The following is a 24,005-nucleotide window of genomic DNA, read 5'->3' as shown; positions in this document are numbered from 1 at the left end:
CTGTGATGTGGTTGCGACGTCTGTGGCCTTCAGCTGGGTTCTCCCCGCGTGCATGGCGCGCATGTGCAGGTGGCCGGTTGTCCCCTTCAGATTCACTGCCAGAGATGTCGACAGGTATCCGGCGCTTGGTTGCAATGTTATGTAGTATTGCGCAGACAGCCACAATGCGGCAGCACACTGCAGGACTGTAATACATGGCCCCACCTGTCTTGTGCAGTATGCGGAACCTGCTCTTGAGCAGGCCAAATGTCCTTTCTATGCAATTCCTTGTCCGTATGTGTGCAATATTGTAGCGCCGTTGCTGTGGTGTAGCAGGGTTGAGGTATGGGGTCAGGAGGTATTCACGGAGGGCGTAGCCACTGTCACCTGAATGAGAGGAGCAGATGGTGATTGCCTGTGCTGCGCTGTTACTGCATAGCAATGTGACATTGTCGACAAAGTGTACTTACCAAGTAGGTGTCCTTCCCCAAACTCTCCCCTGACCAGTCGTGTGTGGAGGCCGCTGTGCCGGAATATGAAGGAGTCATGGCTACTCCCTGGGTACTGTGCGACAATGTCAGTGATGTATGTCTTAGCATTGCAGACCATCTGGATGTTGAGGGAGTGGTAGGACTTTCTATTGTGGAACATATACTCTGTGGCAGCTGGTGGGCAGATGGCGACGTGGGTACAGTCTATGCATCCGAGTACATGTGGAAAATGGGCTACATTGTAGAATTGTAGCTTGGTCAAGTCCAATTCCTGTTGGCTGGCGGGAAATTTGATGTGACGGTGTAGCTGGGTGAGCATGGCGTCAACAAAAGTGTGGAGGCAGCATGACATGGTGGGCTGGGATATCCCCCCCAGCAGCCGCTACTATCCCCTGGAAACTCCCGGAGGCCAGGAGGTGCAGGCTACACAATACCCGCACATGTGTAGGCACTGCATTGGTACGGCTTGTTGGGTGCTGCATCAGGGGGTCAAGGTCCTGTATTAGCTGCATTATCATTTCCCCATTCAGCCTGTATTTTGCATATATCTGCTCTCTGGTTTGGCCCAGCAAGGTGACCCGCTGGCGGAAAAATCCTGTCCTGGATCCGGCGTCTCCTCCGTGCTAATCGCTGTAGCCTTCGACGCCTCACCACCATGTACATTCCTGGCATTGTGGAACTCCTAATGCTGCTGCTGCTGATTGTCCTTATGTGTGATTGGTCAGGCCTGAACCTGTTGGTGATTGGCCAACGGTTTTTTAAATGTAATTTTTGCATGGCTTTTATGGTTACCACCTGCTTTGAGTTGTCCTTAATTTGCGCGGCGCAAACTGCGATTTTTGGGTTTTCCGCTATTTGCGATTTTTCATGAATACCGATTGCGATTGTATAGCGAATTCGCTATTTATTTCGCAGAATCCGTGGTTTGTCGCTTTTTCCGATTCGCTAATGCTCTCCTACCGGGATTCTGCGAATATATTAGCGAATTCGCTATTATGTGTTTGCGAGTTCGCAATTTTGATGTTGAATGCCGATTACGGAAATTGCGCCCGCAATTGCGTTTTCGCTGCGATTGCGGGCGCAATTTTACTTCATGAATCAGGCTGTATGATCCTGTGATGGTTATGGATGACGATCATCAAGGATCTGATGTCATTAAAGGTGTGGTTAATGCTTGTGATCTCATTAATGGTATTGTTGGGTCATTTCCTAAAGTTTTCTCTAAAAATCTAGGAAGACTAAATAATTTTCAACACAAGATTAAACTTAAGGAGGGAGTTGTTCCAGTTAGGCAAAAATTGAGAAATGTGCCAATCAATATTAGGGAGGATCTCAAACATTTAATAAAAGATCTTATTGATAATGACATCATTGAAGAAATTGAGTCTTCTGAGTGGGTTTCACCCATTGTTTTGGCTCGCAAGTCTGAACAAAGTTTGAGATTATGTGTGGACTTGAGAGCGTTAAATGCTAATTTGATTTTTGACTGTCATCCTTTGCCTAAGGTCAATGTGGGTGTATGTATGCTGGAAGGGGCAAATATCTTTTCCACCTTTGACTTACGGTCAGCTTACCACCAAATTGTTTTAACCGAAGATTCTAGACATTTGACTGCCTTTCTTACACCTGAGGGTCTCTTTCAATATAAAAGGATGCCTTTTGGGCTAGCCTCTGCGGCATCAGTTTTTCAATGTGCTATGCATAATATTTTCAAAGATCTAGAAGAGTATGTTGAATGCTTTCAAGATGATATACTTGTGTGTTCTCCTAATGATGACTCTCACAAGGAACATGTGATGGAGGTTTTTTAAACGTTTAGAATTACATGGTCTTACTCTTAAAGACAACAAGTGCAAAATGTTTCGCAATTCTGTTGAGTATTTAGGCCATACTCTCTCTGGAGATGGGGTTGTTCCAAAAAAGTCTCTTGTTGAGGCTATTGTGAAGGCTCCACATCCAGACAACAAGGACACACACTTTTATCTTTCACTGGCTTATGCGAGTATTACAGCAAGTTTATTAAGGGATTTGCTACTAAAATGGAGCTCTTGAGGGAACTTACTAGACAGAATGTTGAGTTCCATTGGGGGGAGAAGCAAGAGTCTGCTTTTCAGGTAATCAAAGATGAGATTGTTCATGCTCCTACTTTGAAGCCGCTCTGTGTTAACAAACTTTGTGTTGTTAGTGTTGATGCCAGTGGAGGAGATTTATCTAAAAAATGTGGGAAGGAGGAATGGTGTGTGGCGTTTGCCTCTAGGACTCTCAATGAGACAGAAAGGAAGTACTCAGTTATTGAGAAAGAACGCTTGGGATGTGTATGGGGAATCGAACATTTTCGCAATTTTTTGTGGGAAAGTCGGTTTCTTTTGAGAACAGACCACAAACCTTTGGTTTTAATATTATCTCCAGGTGGAGGGTGTAATGCTACTGCACGCATTGGTAGGTTCATGTCCAGATTCCAATAGTACAATTTCTCGACAGAGTATGTTACAAGAAAGAGTAATGTGACTGCTGACTGTCTTTCCAGGTTGCCTTGCATTTCTGAAAATATAAAAGGTGAGGTGTGATGATTTGGAAGTTGTTGCTTCTTTAGGAGATTTTATAGTCAGATAATTGTCTGCCATTTCTGAAGAGGTTAAAGGAGTTGTACTGTAGGAGACAAACATTGGGAGTTGTTAAAGAAATATATTTTGGAGGGTTGGCCTAGAGTCAATATGGTTCCTCCTGAATTGAGGTAATTTCAACAAGTGTCGAATGAATTGGAAATTGATAATGATCTTATTTTCAAAGGTGGGAAATGTGTTCCTCCTGATTGTATGCAAGATGAGATTCTTAAACTTGCTCATGAAAATCACTTGGGTATGTCATCTATGAAAAGGTTACTGAGATCTAGTTTTTGGTGGCCCAGCATGGACAAGGTGATAGATAGGGTAGTTAGAGAATGTCCTATTTGGGTTAACAGTGACAAAATGTTGAAAGTTCATCCGGCTCCTTTAATACCTACTGCATGGCTGAAAAATCCCTGGGGGAAATTAGCATTTGATATTTCTGATCCTTTTTATTGTTTACCTCAAGACGCTCGTTTTGCCTTGGTCTTAATTGACTATCGTTCGAAATGGCCTGAAGTCAGGTTTGTTTAACATGCCACTTCATAGACAATTGTAGAATTTTTTAGAGAAGTGTTTGCTTGTAAGGGGAGTCCAGAGATCCTTATCACAGATAATGGGGTGCAATTGAAATCTACTGAAGTAGAGGATTTTCTTCGCTCTTGTGGTGTGAAACATATTATCACTCCCCTGTATGAACCACAAGGTAATGGCCAGGTGGAAAGGTTTAATGGTGTGCTTAAAGAATGTGTGGAGTGGGATAGGAAGAGTGGAAGCGAGTTTTGCGAGAAAGATTGTGGATGTACAGAATTACTCCCCATTCAGTTACTGAACTTAGTCCATTTCGCCTCTTAAAAGGTAGAGAACCTGTTTCAAAATTGTGTCCTTGGTGGATTAGGGAAAAATTAAATTGTTCTCTTCCTGCTTATAGTTACAGTACTTCTTTGAGAGTCAAACGTCATCAAGATAAAATGAAGGCGTATCATGATTTGAATTTTAAGGGATTTGTATAGCGCTCGTACACCTGGCGGTTTCTTGGCGCTCACTGGCAACAGCTACTCGGCGGGTCGGAAAAGGGGGAAAGGTGAAGATTCAGGATGGGAAGGCTTGGGTGAAGAGGAAGGTCTTACGGTCTCTGCGGAAGAGGGGGTATTGGGTGCAGGTTCTGAGGGACAATGGGAGAGAGTTCCAAAAAGCTGGGCCCGTGGTTGCAAATTTGGAACCACCCCACTTCTTCCGTTTGAAGCGGGGAACCACGAGGAGGTGGTGGGAGGAGGATCAGAGGTCTCGTGAGGGAGTGTAGGTTTGAATAGCCGAGTTGATGAAGGAAGGGGCAGAACCTGTCCTGGCTTTAAAAATGGTGCAGCCGAGCTTGAATAAGCCGCGCTGCCGGACGGGGAGCCAGTGAAGGGAAAAGAGGAGAGGAGTTACATGGTGTGATTTAGAAAGGTTAAAAACCAGCCGAGCGGCCTGATTTTGAACCAGCTGGAGACGCCTCATAAGGTAGTCGGGCATGCCATGGTAGAGGACATTGCCATAATCTAGGCGAGATGTCACCATGGCCAGAAGAATTAGTTTGAGCGCGTCTGGGGCGAAAAATCGTGAGACTCTGCGGATAGTCCTGAGTGAGAGAAAGGCTGAGGAAACCACAGCAGAGACTTGGGAGTGTAGGGAAAGTTGGTTATTGATTTTGAAACCAAGGGTTTTGACCGAGGATACAGGAGTGGGTGGGGGACCTAATGAGGGGGGCCAGAAGGAGGAGGACCAGGGACTGGAGCAACCACCTGTCAACACCAACTCCGTTTTATCGGGGTTGAGTTTCAGGTGGTTGAAATTCATCCAGTTCTGGATGAAGGTCATGATGGACTAAACCTTAGACATAGACTCAGGGGCAGAGGAAAGGTGGAAAATGAGCTGGAGATCATCTGCATAGTTGTACACAGAGACCTCCAGTTGCTGTAAAGCAAAAATAAGGGGGGCGATGTAAAGATTAAATAAAAGGGGGGATAAAGAGGAACCCTGGGGGACACCGCACTGGATGGGTAAAGATTCCGCAGAGAACTCTCCCAGACGAACCGCCTGAGTCCGGCCGCTCAAGAAGGAGGATAGCCATAGTAGGGCTGTTCCTCGGATTCCCGCCGCCTCGACACGTGAGAGTAAGATGGTATGGTCCACGGTGTCGAATGCGGCGGAGAGATCTAAGAGGATCAGGGCCTGATGTTGATTGGTGTCCATTCCTTGTCGGAGGTTATCCAGAACCGATGTTATCACGGACTCAGTTGAGTGGGCTGGGCGGAAGCCGGCCTGTCTTGAGGCCAAAACACCATGACTTTCCACGAACTCACTCAGTGTTTTTACCACGTGTCGTTCCAATACCTTTGCCAGGAAAGGCAAGAGGGATATTGGGCGGAAGTTGGCTGGGTCGGAAGGATCCGCTCCAGGTTTTTTTAGGATCGGTACGATCACTGCCGATTTGAGTGCAGGGGTAACGATGCCCTGAGCCAGTGAGCTATTGAGGAGCACTAAAGGTGGTGAGGGGCAGAAGGTGTAAATCTGCTTTAGGATGTAGGCAGTGCAGGGGTCCAGCGGGGAGCCGGACTTGACCAACGGAAGAATGGAGAGAAATGAGTCGGTCGATAGGGGGGGAATTGAATCCAGATGTGCAGTGGCTGGAGGACGTCGGGGGTTGGTGAAGGTCGGGGATGGAGGAGGAATTTTAATTTTAATTTTGCTGATTTTGTCTAGGAAAAAGTGATTAAGGGAGTCGCATAGTGTTTGAGAAGGTGATGGTTTGAGTGAAGCTCTATCGGAAAAGGCGAGGTCTTGGATGATATTAAATACAATGTCAGGATTCCCACTTTTACTGTTGCTGATTTTGTAAGGATACGTAAGCAAGGTTATGTTGTTAAACGTACTTCCAAATATGGCCCCTTATGCAGGGTAGTCAAAGTTAATTTGAATAGTATTGTTAATAATGATGGTAAAGTATGGAATGTGAGACGTGTTGTTTCATGTCAAAATGGTTCTGAAAATTCTTGATCTTCATGTGGGGTGAGACATACTCTTTGAGAACGAATTGGGGCTCGGGGAATATATCCCATTCTCAAAACTTACCTGATAATGATACTGTAGCATCAAGAGTTAAAACCAGTAAAAGAGTTATAAATTCTCTTGTTAGATTTAGGGATTACATATAATCTTTCTTATACCACTCTTATTTTTCTTTCTTTTCATTTTCCTTTTACAGGGATGAGATGTGTTGTATGCTTATATTATTATTAGGTTACTGTTTCTTTAATGTATTTTCTCTAAGCGTTTATGCTTGAAACCTCAATTGTACTCTATTGCCATGGTTCGTGGAGTTCCTGGTTCCAGGCAACAGAAGTCCTAGGACCGGTTTCTGGCTATCAGCCGTCTTCAGCCAGGATAGCTTGACTCCAGTGGTGTGGAGAGCATGGGACTCAAGGCGGATTTGCTCTCCACACCACTGGAGTCAAGCTATCCTGGCTGATGACGGCTGATAGCCAGAAACCGGTCACAGGATGCTTGATTCCGGTCCAGGAAAGACATGGCTTGGCAGTTCGGGCTGGACTGTTCCCATGAGGCACAGGGTCAAGGCTGATTTGCATATGGCCATGTCTGAACTGGGGTGGTGTGGAGTGCAAAAAAACAATGGATTTAGGCCCAGATCGCTGTACTGGGGTGAATGTATGACATTGTTCTGCATTCTGTCCATCAACTGTTGTTTTTGCATTTGTCACCCCGAGTGGGATGGGTATGCTCAGACGTGAGTCCCATGCTCTCCACACCACTGGAGTCAAGCTATCCTGGCTGATGACGGCTGATAGCCAGAAACCGGTCCTAGGATGCTTGATTGCGGTCCAGGAAAGACATGGCTTGGTAGTTCGGGCTGGACTGTTCCCATGAGGCACAGGGTCAAGGCTGATTTTCATATGGCCATGTCTGAACTGGGGTGGTGTGGAGTGCAAAGAAACAATGGATTTAGGTTCAGATCTCTGTACTGGGGTGAATGTATGACATTGTTCTGCATTCTCTCCATCAACTGTTGTTTTTGCATTTGTCACCTCGAGTGGGATGGGTATGCTCAGACGTGAGTCCCATGCTCTCCACACCACTGGAGTCAAGCTATCCTGGCTCATGGCGGCTGATAGCCAGAAACCGGTATTAGGATGCTTGATTCCGGTCCTGGAAAGACATGACTTGGCAGTTCGGCTGGACTGTTCCCATGAGGCACAGGGTCAAGGCTGATTTGCATATGACCATGTCTGAACTGGGGTGGTGTGGAGTGCAAAAAAACGATGGATTTAGGCCCAGATCTCTGTACTCGGGTGAATGTATGACATTGTTTTGCATTCTGTCCATCAACTGTTGTTTTTGCATTTGTCACCCCGAATGGGATGGGTATGCTCAGACGTGAGTCCCATGCTCTCCACACCACTGGAGTCAAGCTATCCTGGCTGATGACGGCTGATAGCCAGAAACCGGTCCTAGGATGCTTGATTCCGGTCCAGGAAAGACCGGAATCAAGCATCCTAGGACAGTTTGGGCTGGACTGTTCCCATGAGGGACAGGGTCAGACTGATTTGCATATGGCCATGTCTGATCTGGGGTGGCAGAGTGAGCTAAAGAACGGTGATGGATTAAACCCAGATCAGTTGACTGGGGGTGAGTGTTTGTATTGTCAACGCTCCGTCCATCACCCCCTTTGGTTTTTCTTTGGTGACATGCTTCATCATCGGGGTCCACCCAGACGGCTGAGTGCCATCCGGTTGTGCTGCGACACCTGACTACAGTGGAGCTGGTTTTTTTGTGTATGTGAAGTGCAAAAAAAGTGATGTTAAAAATTGTCCTTGTATAACTTGTTGAAAAAACTTTAATCATAAGCTACTGGACAATATTAAAAACAGAGTGAAGATACTAATAGGTTATAATGACCATGAGTATCTATGTGATTGTTATTTAAAAGGGTCTACATGTTTCAACCTGTAAGTGGTAAATCTCAGGTTTTAGTCAGGACCAGAAAAGGAAAATGGGTGGTCTACACACTCTAACGTGTATCCAGTCCTAGATTCCTAAGACCATACTGCAAAAATCTACAGTAGGCAACCTCAAAAACCTAAAATAGGCAAGGGAAAAAGAGAAACCTGCAGGAGGAAAATAAAGACAGTCACAAACAAACAGTATACGTGCCTGTAACGTAGTGTAGGTTCTCAAATATCTGCATGCTTCATGCGAATCCCATTCAGAATGAATTGAAGACAAATACCGTGCCGGTGACGTGAGTACTAGCGTGAACACATGCTTGTATCTGGCAATACAGTGCTAGTTGGCCGTATATCGTTGTCAAGTGGTGCTATATTATAGTCATCAACATGAGCTCACTCAGTCATACTGATCAATAATAGTGGAAGTGGTGGCTTTAAAATATTATTAAATGGAGTCACTCACACACAAATTTTTTGGAGGTAAGGTGACTATCAAAACTCACACATATAATTGTATCCAAAATAATAAGACAGCTGTCAAGAGGAGAAATCTTACTCCTGTTGTGGGTCTCGATTGCTTCATGGGGGCAGAGGGAAGGCTTGTTCAAGAAGAAACCTATTCTGTGGTGTATGAACAGATAGATCAGAGAACACATCGTGGGCGTGTTGTTAATGAATGAAAAAACACACACACACATAAGAGGCTCAATACGAGCGTGTCGGTGATGTTCGTTGGGGGCGAAAATGTATCGGTCTATGAGCAGGACGGTAAGTGTCATCAGAGGTTAAAGGAAAAGTTACAGTTTCAATGAACTTCGTGGTCAGAGTATACGCGCCTCTCTGGTGTCCCCGCAGCATTGTGAGGCCGCCGGCATGGAGACTATCTAGCTGTGGCTTCCGGGTGTGGGCGGGGGTGCGTGAGGCCAGATCACCCTCCATCCAAGTTCTAGTCCAGATATCATTCGGAAATGTTCAATGTTTATGTGAGGGGAACTAAAGAGAGCAGATCTTCACTACCCTCATCCTATTGGAGGAAAGCTTAGCTAGATGTTCATCTCACTCAAGAGTAATAGTAGCAGGTGACTTTATTAGCACCGTTTAGCCTCTTGATAAAGAAGATCTATTAGGCTCTGAGGACGATGACCTTAAATGGTCTGGCCCCCACTTAAATATACCCCAGTTAAAAGATAGATCCAGATGGCGCTCCACCTTAATGCTCTAAATGCTGAGTTTTGATTAAGGGCAGTAAATGGCAGAACCCCATCGGACAGGCAGGGTGCAAATACGTACAACAGGGTCAGTTGTCCATTTTGCATCGATTACATACTCCTCGATGTGAGGCTCTGGAGAGATATGAGTGTGGGCGTAACAGCAGAGAGTGACCACAATCCTCTTTGTCTAAGTATGACCCCCTGTGGAAAGCTTCCTATTACCCCAGGAGCAACTCACCCCTGACCTACACCAGAGAGATTCTTCCCTCTAATAACAGTAGATCCTTAAAATGGTGGCCTTGCAAGAAAACAAGATCAAAGGCATTCAATTTGACCTCTTACTAGGCACCTCCGAGCTCCAGTCCTTGGTTGCTAACAATCAACGAATGGCCGATGTACCCATGGCTCACTCCAGAACTTTAGACCTTCTTACTTTAAAGTTCCCAGGTCTGATCGTAAGTTCAGCATTTCACCAGGAGGAGCTTACTCGTGGTACACAAAGGATTGCAGATGCAAGCTATCCCTCTTAACGTCGGCAATCAAAGCTAAGAACCGCCCCTTAATTAAAGCTTCTAGGAAGCATTATAAGGCTACCTTGCGTTCAGCAAAAGTGGTATGAGATGTATCACGCTGGCAACAACTCAATGAGGCAAGCAAAGGACGCTAAGTCATTCTGGTATTTAGTCACCTGGGGTAGCAGCTTAGGAGCCTGATCACCCCCTTATTATATCACTGGCTAGGAAGGGTATGTCTACTTCCAGAAGCTATACACAACCTCTGGGGATATGCCCGCAGCAGAGGTGGATGATTTCCACAGTCTTCCTGCGGATGATGATATTTTTACCTTGGGAGAAATAGAGGCCGAATAGGTTGAATAGTGCTGTCCAAAGCTGCAGGGCCAGATGGCATCCCAGGGGACCTATTCATAGCTGATATTCCAAACTGGGCCCGCTACTTTCTTCTTTTGTCAAATGTAATAGCTAGCTGTGCCCCAGTCCCCGGGTCTTGGAAGGGTGCAGAGGTGGTCCTAATTCTAGAAAAGGAGCCAGAGATGATCCAAAAGCAGTTAGCACAGCTCTGTACGGAGCAGAGCTGTGGGGTTTCGACAAGATCCACAATCTCTGCAGATCCAAGCATAAATTCCTAAGGGATTTCGTGATGTTGCCCAAAAAATTCCGCTCACTCCCCTAATGCTTGACATGGGTAGGTGCTCCATTGGTCATATAGCAAGGCTTCGCCCACAGCTCTTTGGGCCTGCATTAGGCGGACCCCAGAGCTCCTACCCTATGTGGAAGCCTTATCCGAGGTTATCCGGATAGACACCAGCAATAGGGCAGGCTAAATCAGCAATGCTAGAAAACTGATGTCAGCAATAGGTTTCAAGCTGAGTGGGCCAAGCAGGATCCACCGAGGAAAGATGTGCTCAAACGATATTATTAGGAATGGGTGGATCAGCAAGAATCTAAAAAGCCTAATTTGGGGAGACTAACTGGAGAATTCCATCTTCACAAACAGACTAGACACCTGGAGCCCTATCTAGATATAATCCAGGTCCCTCGGGACAGGATGCTAGACATCCATTTTAGGTTTGGCACACTTCCTGTTTGTGAGATAACAGCTATCTGGCACCCACGCAACTTAACACCAACGGATTGCCCATGCTGCAAAGACCCGATGGAAAGTGTTGCCCATGTTATGTTTGCTTGCCCGGCCTACGCCAAACCGTGGACGAAATGGCTCAAACTGATGTGCCGGCAACTAGGCACACTTAACCATTGGGTTGCCTAGCGCATCTTAAGATCTGACTCTAGAGCACTTTTTGCTTGCAGAGTGGCCAAGTTCCTAAGCCATGCATGGCATATAAAATGTAAGGCTCAGATAGGAACACCTTAACACATTTCAGGACGAGGATCACACACAGTCGCCCAGGGGCTCGTAAGATGGTAATTTGTGTTTTTACCCCAAAATTATGCACATGCACTTTAATGTTCTTAGTCTCTTCGCAAGGTTGTCACAGGGAGGTTTGTAAAACCAATAAAAAGGCCCCCTGGGTATTGAGAACAGGGTCCAACTGTAAAGGCCCCAAAATGAGTAAATACTGTGATGTTCCTCCCTTTTCTTCCATGCTGTGCTAAAGACTAGATTAATTCTCCCTCATGGTGCACTAATGTTGGCTTATTACTCTTACATATTTTGTTAGCTGTAAATATTATGGTTGTGCAACAATGGCAGTCTCCAGACACTACTATTATAAATATTTGGAATGAGCTGTAGATCAACCAGCGGAAGGGCGATGAATGTTAGCACACTTACCCCGGAAAGCTACTGTTGTTTTTGCAAACCTTACTGCTGATAACCGAGCGCTCCAAGATTGCGTACACTAAGATGATGTAGGAGGTTTGCCACTAGCAAGCCCATACATTTACTGTTTAGAGGAAAAATAGTAGGGTGAGGTAGAAGGAGACTGACAACTTCCTGAACACACAGCCATCAGTTGGCCTAATGGCTAGGGCGTTCGTCCGCAAATCTGGGGAACTGGGTTCGAGTCTTGGCAACGATGCTGAACGTCCTGTGATTCTGGGCAAATAAGTTAATCTCCCCGTGCCTAACAAAGAATGAATGTGTCCTCATTTAATGCAACTGGTGCTATATTAAGAGCTCTGATACCCGTTTTGGGTAATGTTTGTGGTACATAAAACTCAGTAAAATAAAATAAACCCAACCCTAACATAGAAGTGATTAAAAGCTAGAAGACAAAATGACCTAAAGGCAAGATCTACAAAAGCATCTGTTAACCAAAAGGAGAACTAAGGTATTTTTTAACTGCAAATCACTCATAATTAACGTTTCATTGCAGAAACTTCAATACCCTGACCATGCAGAGATCAAGCCAAAGAGGCTGCGTCTTAGGACCTTCATGGACTCTTGATAACATTTTTGTATCTTTCTTTGACTCCTCAGATGCTGTCCTCAGGATTCATCCTTGCGTCCAGGAAGCTCTTGATGATGGGAAGCCGGTGGTAGCCCTGGAGAGCACCATCGTGACACACGGCATGCCCTATCCCCACAATATCCGGTAGGGAGCAACTAGGGATCTCTATAGGATTTACTAATGCAAATGTACTACTTTGTTGGGGGAGGGAGTTAGCAAATGCTGGAATGGGCTGCAACAGATAAGGTGATTGCACAGGTGGGTAAAGATGAAAGATATATCATTCTATTATGCTCAAAATATACTGAAATTTAATTGATCATAAGCCTCCAGGTCTGCCACAAGACTTCAGAGAGGTCTTCTCTGACGCATTAGAAAGCACTTAAGCCAAACAACACACCGACCACTTAAAGGTTAAAAATGTCCATCTCTGAGAATGTATAACCGTAGAACCAATAACACGTTTATCTCAAGTATATTACACTTGAGAGACCTTTTTATCTTCTGTTCCACTGTGTACTTTATTTTATTTGAAACTAAATGGTTTCCTAGTAATTACTCTTCTTTCTTTCATTGTAAATAATACTTCTCGATTTTTTAAGGTCCTTTTTGTTGACGAGTGTGTGCAACTAGATTTTTTACATTTAAATATTCTCATTTTGTCAGATTTTAATAATTGAGTTTCTCTTTTTTCAGTGTATAGGCTTTGTAATCTCATTGAGATGTGCTTTACGTGTTTTCTTGGCCCAGTTTGTCATTATCAATATTCTGATCTACTTTTTGCTCATTTACTCATGTTTACTAATTTCATGTGTTCGTTTTGTGCATTATTTCTATACTTATTTTCTTTCTACATTGTTCTAAATGTCTCTTATTTGAGTAGCTTTAAATCTTTTAGGGTCTCAGTTTTTAAAGGTCTTTGTTATATCCCTTTTTAATGTTGGATTAGTTTGTGAATCAAATGTACTACAAATGAATGTACTGATTTTTTTTTTTGTCATCATAACATTGTTCATAGCGGTATCCGGTCCTTGCACATTTTTAGGATATGCACACAGATTACGTTGACTTAATTCATGTAAATTAGGAATCAATTAACTATTATAAATCAATGAACTGTACAGCGGCTGTCCTGAAAATCTTCCATGGATAAGGCTCTGGTGGCACCGCACTGAATGCTCACAAATCTGCCATGGGTTTAGAAATCAGGTGCTTGCAGTTTTCTAACAGGTCTTGGTGTTCTTGAAGTCCTGGGGCTGAGCCGGTGCAGGTTGAGCCTTGTCATCCAGTTCTGCACCATGCTTGCATCTACAGTAGTCTACCCAAGCCCAGTCAAGATTCATGCTCTTTCCAGCATGTAGAATGGGAGCAGAAGTTTCAACCTATAGAGAGGATCCTAGGGTACACATCATGAATTGAGTAGTTTGCCGACAAACTCATCCATAGTTTTTATCTTCCAGGATGGCCAGAGAAGTGGAGGAGATAGTTCGGCAGAATGGGTCAGTGCCGGCCACTGTGGGAGTTTTGCACGGCAAAGTCCACGTCGGCCTCAATGATACCGAGCTCCAGTTCCTGGCAGAAACTAAAGACGCTGTGAAAGTGTCACGGAGAGACCTTCCCTACGTGCTGAGCCAGGTAGAGTTGGAGGTTACCAATGAAATAGAAGACAGACTGTCATGTTTACCAATGGTTCTTACCACTTTCTTTATGGTCGCCATTTTCTAAACCCAAATCTAGAGTATTTTGCTAAGTGGTCAAATTTAAGGTGTCATGAATGTATCTTTTTCTCATACAAGATGACGAGCCACAAGATACCCTTCCACACAAACTGATGTTCTCGGACTAAACTGTGTTCCTGGGATTAATAGTGTGCCCTTTCTCACAAGTCGTGCAAGGTTGCGTTACTTTAGCCAACATCACATTATGGGCCAGACGCATTTAAAGACTTGTCGCAAAAAGTGATTGTAAATTTTACACTAACCTTTTGCAGCCATTTTTAGGTCGCGCCTACCCAGCGCGCATGCGCTGCATAGGAGAGGACCTCATGTCATCGATCAGCTTTTCTACCCACAACCGTACACCACGCATTCCATTGCCTTCAATGGTAGCGCGTGCACGTGTGGAGATTCACTTGCGGGAGCGAGCGCCACCATATGGTAGCAATTATCGCTCCCGCAAGTGAATCGCGCAGGCCCCCCTCCTGCCCCCTGCTGTCGCGCAAGGCGCGGGCGCGCCTCCTCCTCCTGCTGCAGCGCGAGCTTGTTGAACAGTCTACCGACCGTACCAGCCCTCCATGGGCCTGTAGTAAGAGAGTGATCAGCCCTTTAGGTAGCAGGAGACCCGTGACTAGGCAGAAATTATTCCACTTACCAGCTGAGCAATTAGCTACACCCCTCGGCTCACCACGAGGAAGGAGAGTGATGCACCCTACATGCACCTTGCATCCGCTACACCCCCCTTGTCGCAGTACCAGACATAGACGTAAGACTACAAGCGAATCTTAGGTCGACTGCCTAGATTGGCACGGTCCGTGCGTAAACAAGATGAAGGCTCTTGTGCAGAGGTAAGTCCAAGCCTTTCGCCTTTAGGGCTCCGGTGATCTAAAGACGTGCGGGTCCCAACCCTTTCACAGAATGCAGACAAGCTTCAGCCGCTCCTTTTCCAGTGTGTAACCTATTCACCTTATCTAGTTCTGCCACCTACTCTCCAGGACCCTTCTCTAGGATGTCTATGAGCCCCCACCCCCATGTAGCACTTCTGTTTCTTTTCCCCTCTAGTTACTAGTAGCAGATGTGCTGGTCTGGCAGGCTAACCCTCATAAACTAGTGCGAAGTTGCGAACCCGAGCAGATAGAAGCTAGTCCCTATCTTATTCCTAGGGCAGGAAGTCTTGAGTGTTTTAGGATGTTCCTGTTTAACTGTGACTTCTTAGCCCAAAATTTTATTTTTAAACTTTAATCCCTAAAATGCGAACAGCAATCACCCCCAATATTTTAAAATAAATCTGCATACTTGTTTTTCAGCATGACTTATCTCTTACCGAGAATCTGTGTTTTATGATAATTTGTAAAAGCCAGTCATAGGCATGGTCTCATTACAGAGTAAACTACATGCTTGGCTGGTTTGAAGGTTTGAATACAATGCCCACGATGTTGGAAACACCACTAATGAAGGGTGCATCCAACACCCATTTACATGAACAGTTAATTTCCTAAGGAACAAAGAAGAAGTGATGTGGAGGTTTAAAAGGAACAATTTCTACAGGGTAGATCGTTAGTAGACTACACACAATTTGTATTTTAGAAGATTATTAATGTGTTATGTGCATTTGTATTGCAATGCTGTTTGGTCGTGCAGTTCTTTTCACATCTGGCTGGCCTTTGAAAATTCTGGGATTATCAATGAGGGTTTAAACATATCTGTTGATACTGCATTTGGTAGTGTTTCATGCGGTTTAAGGGCTCATCAAACTGGACAGTGACAGCAAGATTAGAATAGATTATACATATTGTTTATTAACAGATTACATAGGATAGAGTCTACCTAACTCTGTGTGTCTCAAATCATTGTACCAGCTGTTTCTCTCTGTTGATGTGCCCAGCTGTGCATTACGTGGCTTTGGTTTGCTGTTAGTATTGGAAGCATATTTTCAGACCAAAAGCAATTTCCAAAGCCAATAGGTCCCAAAGGCGAGACCTATTGGCTATGCCAATGCTTGTTTAAAATAGTGACCCACCTATGTAGTAATAGGTTGCATTGCAAAAAAAAGTTGCCTGTTGGTTGCAGGCTCATCTACCTACTAAATATTAAGCAGGGAGGTCACTATTTATGGACACTTGTGATTAGTTACAAGTGCAGGCATGGTGCCAGACCACAATCCATGTCTTTGCATTCCTAAATTGGATATTTATTTTCTTCAAAATATCCTCTGTATTTAAAGGAGCCGGTGCTGGTTTTTAAAAAAAAACAAAAAAAACTTTGCACTTTTCGAAACACATCGGGGGGGAGCAGGCACTTGTGTCACATGGACACCTTCCTGCTCCCCTCTACTCCCCACCTCCCCCAGTCCAAAATTGCAGACACCTTCACAAAGGGAAAGTGCTCCAGTGAACGCCTTCCACTTTAGTGCTGATCAATTACTACCGCCTTTGATGTTTTAGTAAATGATCAATGGTTTGTGACTGCAGTTCTACATTGAATTGCAATTAGGAAGAGTTCACCCCTCTCACGTCCCGTCCGAATTAAATGGGTCGCCAAAGCCCAAAAAATCAGTTGTAAACCTTGGGATTTTGCAATTCGCAAGATCTGCGATTGCAAAATGGCTTTACAACTCAGTCCCAGAAATCCCAATGTACCTAATATGTAGCCCGCCCTTCCTGTCTTTCAGCAGGCAGCCAGGTGGGCTTCCTTCATCAGAACTATCAGTATTTTACACTACGTTTCCTCATTCGCAAGCTCGACTTTCTGGGGTTACCTTTCTTCATTTATATGTTTCTTGTGATATCATTCCGAGAATTCCATTCCACATATGCAACTCGGACGGTATTTCTGACCTTCTTTTGGGGAGATTGTATCACTTCATGTAGCACCTCTTATTGGTACTGTATTATGGCAAGTGTGACAGTTTCATTTTATTGGCTTTATAGGCCATAAATGGTAGTTTTGCAATAAAAAAAGAACAAAATTGAATCACTTATGCAGGGGCTTTAAATAGTTCAGAGCCTTTTTATTTCTTTTTAACTTTTAATATCTATTTTCCAAAAATCTAAATTATAAAAGATGTAATTTGTAGTAATATATTCCACAGCTAGACTACAGTGTGCAACAGTAATAAGGAGGTTATAGCATAAATCAGATATATTATAATTCGTAGAACTCTATTATCTGATACAGAAAAATGGGTACAAGATGAATGTAGGAGAGTACACAAGAACAAGCATTTACAATGCAATGGTCTCGGCATTGTTAAAGTTAGAGCTATTAACATTGCTCATGACATTATTTTTGTTTTTAAAACATATAAATAAATGGCATTGTCATTTACAATGCCAATAGCTTAATCTCTCGCAAATGCGAGACCTATTGCATTTGCACCAACACATAAAGACACCCACACACACATACCGAGCCACCCACACAAAGCCACCCACACAGAATCACCCACACAGAGTCATTCACATAGAGCCACCAACACACACACAGACCCACCTGCACACACACACAGAGCCACCCTCACACAGACCCACCTACACACAGACAGAGCCACCATCACACAGACCCACCTACAAAAAAGCTACCCACACAGAGCCACACACACACACACACACACAGAGCCCAACACACACACACAGAGCTACACACACACAGAGTCACACACACAAACACAGAGCCACACACACACACAGCCACACACACACACACACAGCCACACACACACACAGACAGAGCCACACACACACACAGACAGAGCCACACACACATAGATAGCCACAGACAGAGCCACACACACACACAGAGCCACACACACACAGACAGAGCCACACACACACAGACAGAGCCACACACACACACACACAGCCACACACACACACACACCCAGAGAGAGCCACACACACCAACAGCCACACACACAGACAGAGCCACACACACACACACTTAGACAGAGCCACACACACACATAGACAGAGCCACGCACACACACATAGACAGAGCCACACACACACACATAGACAGCGCCACACACACACACAGACAGAGCCACACACACACACAGACAGAGCCACACACAGAGACAGAGCCACACACACAGACAGCGCCACACACACACACAGACAGAGCCACACACAGAGACAGAGCCACACACACAGACAGAGCCACACACACACACACTTAGACAGAGCCACACACTTAGACAGAGCCACACTCACACACATAGACAGAACCACACACACATAGACAACGCCACACACACACACAGACAGAGCCACACACAAACAAACACACACAGACAGACCCACACACACACAGACAGAGCCACACACTTAGACAGAGCCACACTCACACACATAGACAGAACCACACACACACACACACACACAGACACACACACACACACAGACAGAGCCACACACTTAGACAGAGCCACACTCACACACATAGACAGAACCACACACACACACACACACAGACAGAGCCACACACTTAGACAGAGCCACACTCACACACATAGACAGAACCACACACACATAGACAACGCCACACACACACACAGACAGAGCCACACACACACAGACAGAGCCACACACACACACAGAGCCCAACACACACACACAGAGCCCAACACACACACACAGAGCCCAACACACACAGACAGAGCCTAATACACACAGACAGAGCCCAACACACACACACAGAGCCCAACACACACAGACAGAGCCTAATACACACAGACAGAGCCCAACACACACAGACAGAGCCCAACACACACACACACACACACACACACACACAGGCAGCCACACACACACAGTCACACACACACACACACACAGCTACACACACAGAGCCACACATACACACACAGAGCCACACACACACACACAGAGCCACACACACAGACATCCCTCGGTCTAGGTCAGCCACACGCCCATCTCTGCCCAGTTTTGCCCCAGGGAACAGAGGCAAAAAAAAACTCTCACAAACAGGGAACAGAGGCAAGAAAAAACGCTCACCAGCAGGGAACAGATGCACTAAAAAAACGCTCACAAGCAGGGAACAGAGGCAGTAAAAAAACGCTCACAAGCCGGGAACAGAGTCTCTAAAAACACACACAGAGCCCAACACACACACACACACACACAGAGCCCAACACACACACACAGAGCCCAACACACACACACAGAGCCACACACACACACACAGAGCCACACACACACACACACATAGAGCCGCACACACAGAGCCCCCCCCCCACACACACACACAGACATCCCTCAGTCTAGGTCAGCCACACGCCCATCTCTGTCCAGTAACGCCCCAGGGAAGAGAGGCAGGAAAAAACGCTCACAAGCAGGGAACAGAGGCACTAAAAAACGATCACAAGCAGGCAGCAGAGGCACTAAAAACCAGTGAGTGCGTGTGGGAGCTGCTGCGCTGCCCCTTTCGCTCGGTAAACACTGCTGCTTGGGCGGCTGGCTGCCCCCTGGCACCCACCACAGCTCGAGCTTCAGGGCTCGTTTTAAGAAGCGCACCATACATTGAGAAGGAATATTCCGGCCCCTCGGCCATTGCCAGAGTGCCCGCTTTACCAATCCGACCCGACGTGTTGTATTATATATCTGGATGCAATGACAGAAGCACCAAAACACCAGCCGGCGGCACGCTATTATCAGCACAGATCATTCATTAGCTTACATCTTTTAAGCCACACCCTTAAGTACATCAGCCACGCTCCTTTGAGAGCCCCTCCCCCCAGATTTTTCATCCCACTTAAAGCCTGCATAATATATACTGTTTAACTGCAAAAACATACGGTTTCATCTAAATATTATGTATTTTCGTGAGTTATTTGAAGTACACCTAGACATTATAAACCCGCTAATACTACAAAATGAAACAGGATGAAGTAGGCCGTCAAAGCTGGCAGAAACATAAAGGCTGTGTCAGCACCCTGGGAGCTAGCAGTAGTGTTTGTAATCAGCGCAGACCAGACACAACCTCTTACCTAGTGCCTTTAGATACTCCTCGAAGTTGTCATTGCTAACCATCTTCCAGTAGCCATTGAAGTCTGTAGGCACTGTTGAGGGCGGAGCGAAATGGCCGTAGAGGCAGGCGAACGAGGCGTGCGGCTGAAGCAGGCTGTGGGAGCAAGGTGCAAGACCTCAAAATCCCTGATGCTCTGGATACCAAACAGGAATGCAGGACTGCAGGTGTACAGACTCCGAGAATGGACAGGTTTAGTTTGTGGTGTTTAAAACGTGGAAGAGTAAGGGGTGGGTGGCGATCTTATCTCTTCTCTGACAACCGTGCCAATACTGGCAATGCCATGGCCCGCAGAGCACCCTGTTGGCAACGCACCATGAGCACTTCCATCCTGTCTCCCCTTAGATGACTTGGTTGGCAATAAACGATGGCTTGGAATCGCCAGAAGCGGAGAAAAATTTAAGCATCCCGTCCATCACTTTGTTTTTTGATTCACTACAGAAAACCCGATTAAAAAAAAGTGACGATCAGAAGTCTGAAACGAGGCTAGATAATTATGCAGATTATGCAGATTTATGGGGTGCGCAAATACGGCAATGTAACTATAGATTACTTGAACCAGATTTAAATGGGCAAGATACCCTACAAACGTTCCTCTGTATAAAGGTCACAAGCTAGAACAATTATATCCCCAACACATATTTAACCAGAAACCCGGAGAAGTCGATATATTTCAACAGAAAACGAAATACATGTGGTCTTTCGCTTTCTCGCAAGCAAAAATAGGAGTGAACATGTCCTCACTCAATGGGGTAGATAAATACATCAAAGTAAATAAAATGATTGGAAGATTAACTGCCTTTCCTTTGTAAAAACTACAGAGAGACTAGCAAGTGGGTACTTAAGGTGCATCACGGGGACACTTCTGACACCAGCCCTTATATGTAGGGACAGGGTTAAATGCACAAATGTACGGCTCAGTTTTCAACTCCGTCGAGGATGGCTTTCACGTACGCTTGATTACCTCTAATCCGGACACCACAAACTGCACACATTAATTCTTTTAAAAAAATCATTTGTAATGGAAAGAAACACAAAACGCCCATAGTTTGCACAAAGTAAACACTTCCGCTTCCTCCAATTTAAGGCCACCTCGCTCGGCTTTTACTTCCCCGCCCCCACGTGTAGAATCGAACATACCATAACCTTACCTGCCGTCTACCCCACTTCTCAATTGGTTGCTCGACATGAACATAAAAGAGGGCATTGGTTGGTTTCACGTACCAATCAAGACTAAGAACGGCTTCCTGTGAAAAGGTAAAATGGACGACTACACAAGAGTCTATTCGTCAATGCGCACAAACAAACTGGCCAACTTGGTTGGACTCAGGGCACTCATCAATATAATCATACGTATTAATGATTTCCTCCATTCTACTGAACTGCTTCGGGAAATACACCTGGCTTGTTTTAATCAATACCAAAAAGTTTAAAACGGATTCCTAATTACCTCTGTAGAACGACCTTAGTTACAAACACGAAAGCGCCCCCGTGCTAAAATGGCCACCATTTATCCGTGCACCAGCTTTCATCGTGCTGAACCAAGCGAAAACCCCCATTCCAACATGGCTCAGGGTTTACAGGAAAGGCGCATCAAATAGAAACGGTCAAACATAGATCGAGTGGGGGAAACATGCTATAAAACAACTGCGCTCGAGCATGGTGAGCTCTTCAGGTAGTTGGAAGATTAAGACCTTTAAAGCAGGTCATAGACCACCAATCAGGAGGCTTGCATCGAACTTGACCCGAAGGAATCGGACCGCTTTACAAGAGCAACATAACATTATACAAGAATAAGTACACAATCACTCAGTTCTTCACTACTAGTTGTTTTGTCAATCTGGTAATGTACAGAGTAACAAGCCATCGGGAGGGCAGTCCAACACCACCACGTTTCTCCGAGGTGAGGCAGGAATGCCTCGGAGAAACCAGCGTCATTTTCACATTCAGGGGCGTGGTTTTCTTTCTCTCCTCTTCCCATTTGCTGGAAGGTAAAATTCCCGCCAATGGGAAGAGGAGAGAAAGAAAACAAGAAAGAAGTGAAAAAAGACGTCCCCGAATCTGAAAAAGACGGGGCTTAATCGGAGTGACGCCCCTCTCCTCCAATGGCTGGTCTCTGTTTAGGAAGCAAGCAAATGGAGAAGAGGGACGGGTTCAACCCCACTCTAGAAAACATTAAATCTCGGAGCGAGACTGCGCAAGCGCAGCCTACGGTCCGAGACCTAAAAATGAAAAGGAAACTAGAAGGCAAAAAGGGGGTGGCTAGATGAACGTACGGCAATGTGACATTCAGTATATCTAATGTTCAAGAAACAGTTTCCACAGGTTCTCTAAAAACCAGATATAAAACCACATCTCTGAGGTTCTTTCCATTTAAAACAAAAGGAAAAGGCCCATAGCCTTTCCCAATGTTTATAAAAGCTTTTCAAGTGATGACTGGGAGCAAACGTCAGTAATCCATTTATTCTCTTTAGGGATCTTGTTGCTCTTCCATATTCACAAAATAATCCTTTTTGCAATCAGCCTTTCCCAATGTTTATAAAAGCTTTTCAAGTGATGACTGGGAGCAAACGTCAGTAATCCATGTATTCTCTTTAGGGATCTTGTTGCTCTTCCATATTCACAAAATAATCCTTTTTGCAATTATAAATGCTTTCCATAAGAATATTCTCTGAGGGCTGTTGAGTCCCTTTGATTTTCATCGTCCAGGGTTTTAGTTTTAGAGATTAATACTTGGACTTGGATTCTCTCGGGGATTACACTCCAAATTTGTTTTACTCATTTACATGCATAGATGATATGTATTAGAGCACTGAAAAGGCCAGTAATGACCAACACCTGTCATTTTCTCCCAATTGGAAAACTTTCAGTGTTATCCAGTATAGTCCGAGAATGATTTTTTGGTCTATAAAAGTTATTCCCAGATCACCTGAGAAGCTGAAGTTGGTATTTGGCATCATAAACCTAAAGGTTTGATATTTGTGAATTGTTCATTCAGAGCAGACGGAAAGGGGGATGGGCTTATGCTTAGGGGTTAAGTAATAACTATGATAGGAAAATGACTCAACTTGGTGAGGTAAGCAGTGTCTAGAAGGGAAGTTGAACAAGTATTGTCAGCTAGGGGCCCGTTTACACAACTACCATATGTGTTATTAACTACAATTCGAAACACTGTTGCCCACCTCTGATGGCCAGCTATCAATTGGGCATTAATTAAACAATTAGAACACTTCATTCCTGCAGGGAAGATCGCAGAGGGTCCAGCTGTTAGATCTGGTCTCTACATCAGCGGCTATAACCTGTGGAGTACCGCAGGGATCTGCCCTTTCACCGCTCCTTTTTAACATATACTTACAGCCACTGATCTCTGCTCTTAATCAGATGGAGTGTCAGATTTACAACTATGCCGACGACACACAGATTATCATACAAATTGAGAATATCATACAATTGGAGCCCAAGCCAGGTTACATAACATCTTAAAGTCACAAGTAATTGGATGTCCTCCAACTCCTTGAAGATCAACCCAGAGAAGACCGAAGTGTTGCCCATTACCATCTTGGGCAACCCATGGAACGATCACCTCTGGCCTCAGGAGTTGGGTAAGACCCCAAAGCCAGCTAGGGTGGTGAAAAGCCTGGGCATCCACATTGATGGTAACCTATCTATGAAAAACCAAGTGTCTTCGGTGGTGGGCACTCCGGAAAATCTCTCCAATGCTGTCTTTTTCTAATTTAAGGACGGTGGTGTCCGCAATGATTTTAGGACGTTTGGACTATGGGAACGCCCTCTATGTTGGGCTCCCTCAGCAACAACTCTCGAGACTACAAATAGTGATGAACGATGCAGCTAAACTGATCTTCAGAAAATCCAGAAGCACGAATGCCTCTCCTCTTTTATGCCAATTACATTGGCTCCCCATTAGACAGAGGATTTTATTCAAAGGTCTGTGCATCGCACATAAAGCTGTCTATGGTAATGCTCCTAGCTACATTAAAGCCAGACTGGTGCAGTACATCC

At 45.0% G+C, this 24,005-nt stretch overlaps 1 protein-coding gene across 1 annotated transcript in view; it reads left to right on the top strand.

Moving 5' to 3' along the window:
• The window catches only part of LOC147734768 (uncharacterized), a 265,703-nt gene that overhangs the window by 59,756 nt on the left and 181,942 nt on the right, over positions 1-24,005 (top strand). Inside the window, exons 3-4 of the mRNA XM_086953050.1 lie at positions 12,255-12,369; positions 13,686-13,860. Of these exons, the coding sequence (XP_086809176.1) occupies positions 12,255-12,369; positions 13,686-13,860 (290 nt within the window). The remainder of the gene's footprint in view (positions 1-12,254; positions 12,370-13,685; positions 13,861-24,005) is intronic.

The sequence above is a fragment of the Lissotriton vulgaris genome, chromosome 1_2 (genome assembly GCF_964263255.1).
Source record: "Lissotriton vulgaris chromosome 1_2, aLisVul1.2, whole genome shotgun sequence".
In the NCBI taxonomy this organism is placed as follows: domain Eukaryota; kingdom Metazoa; phylum Chordata; class Amphibia; order Caudata; family Salamandridae; genus Lissotriton; species Lissotriton vulgaris.
Note: the sequence above shows the minus strand (reverse complement) of the source record. Positions and strands in the feature narration are given on the sequence as shown.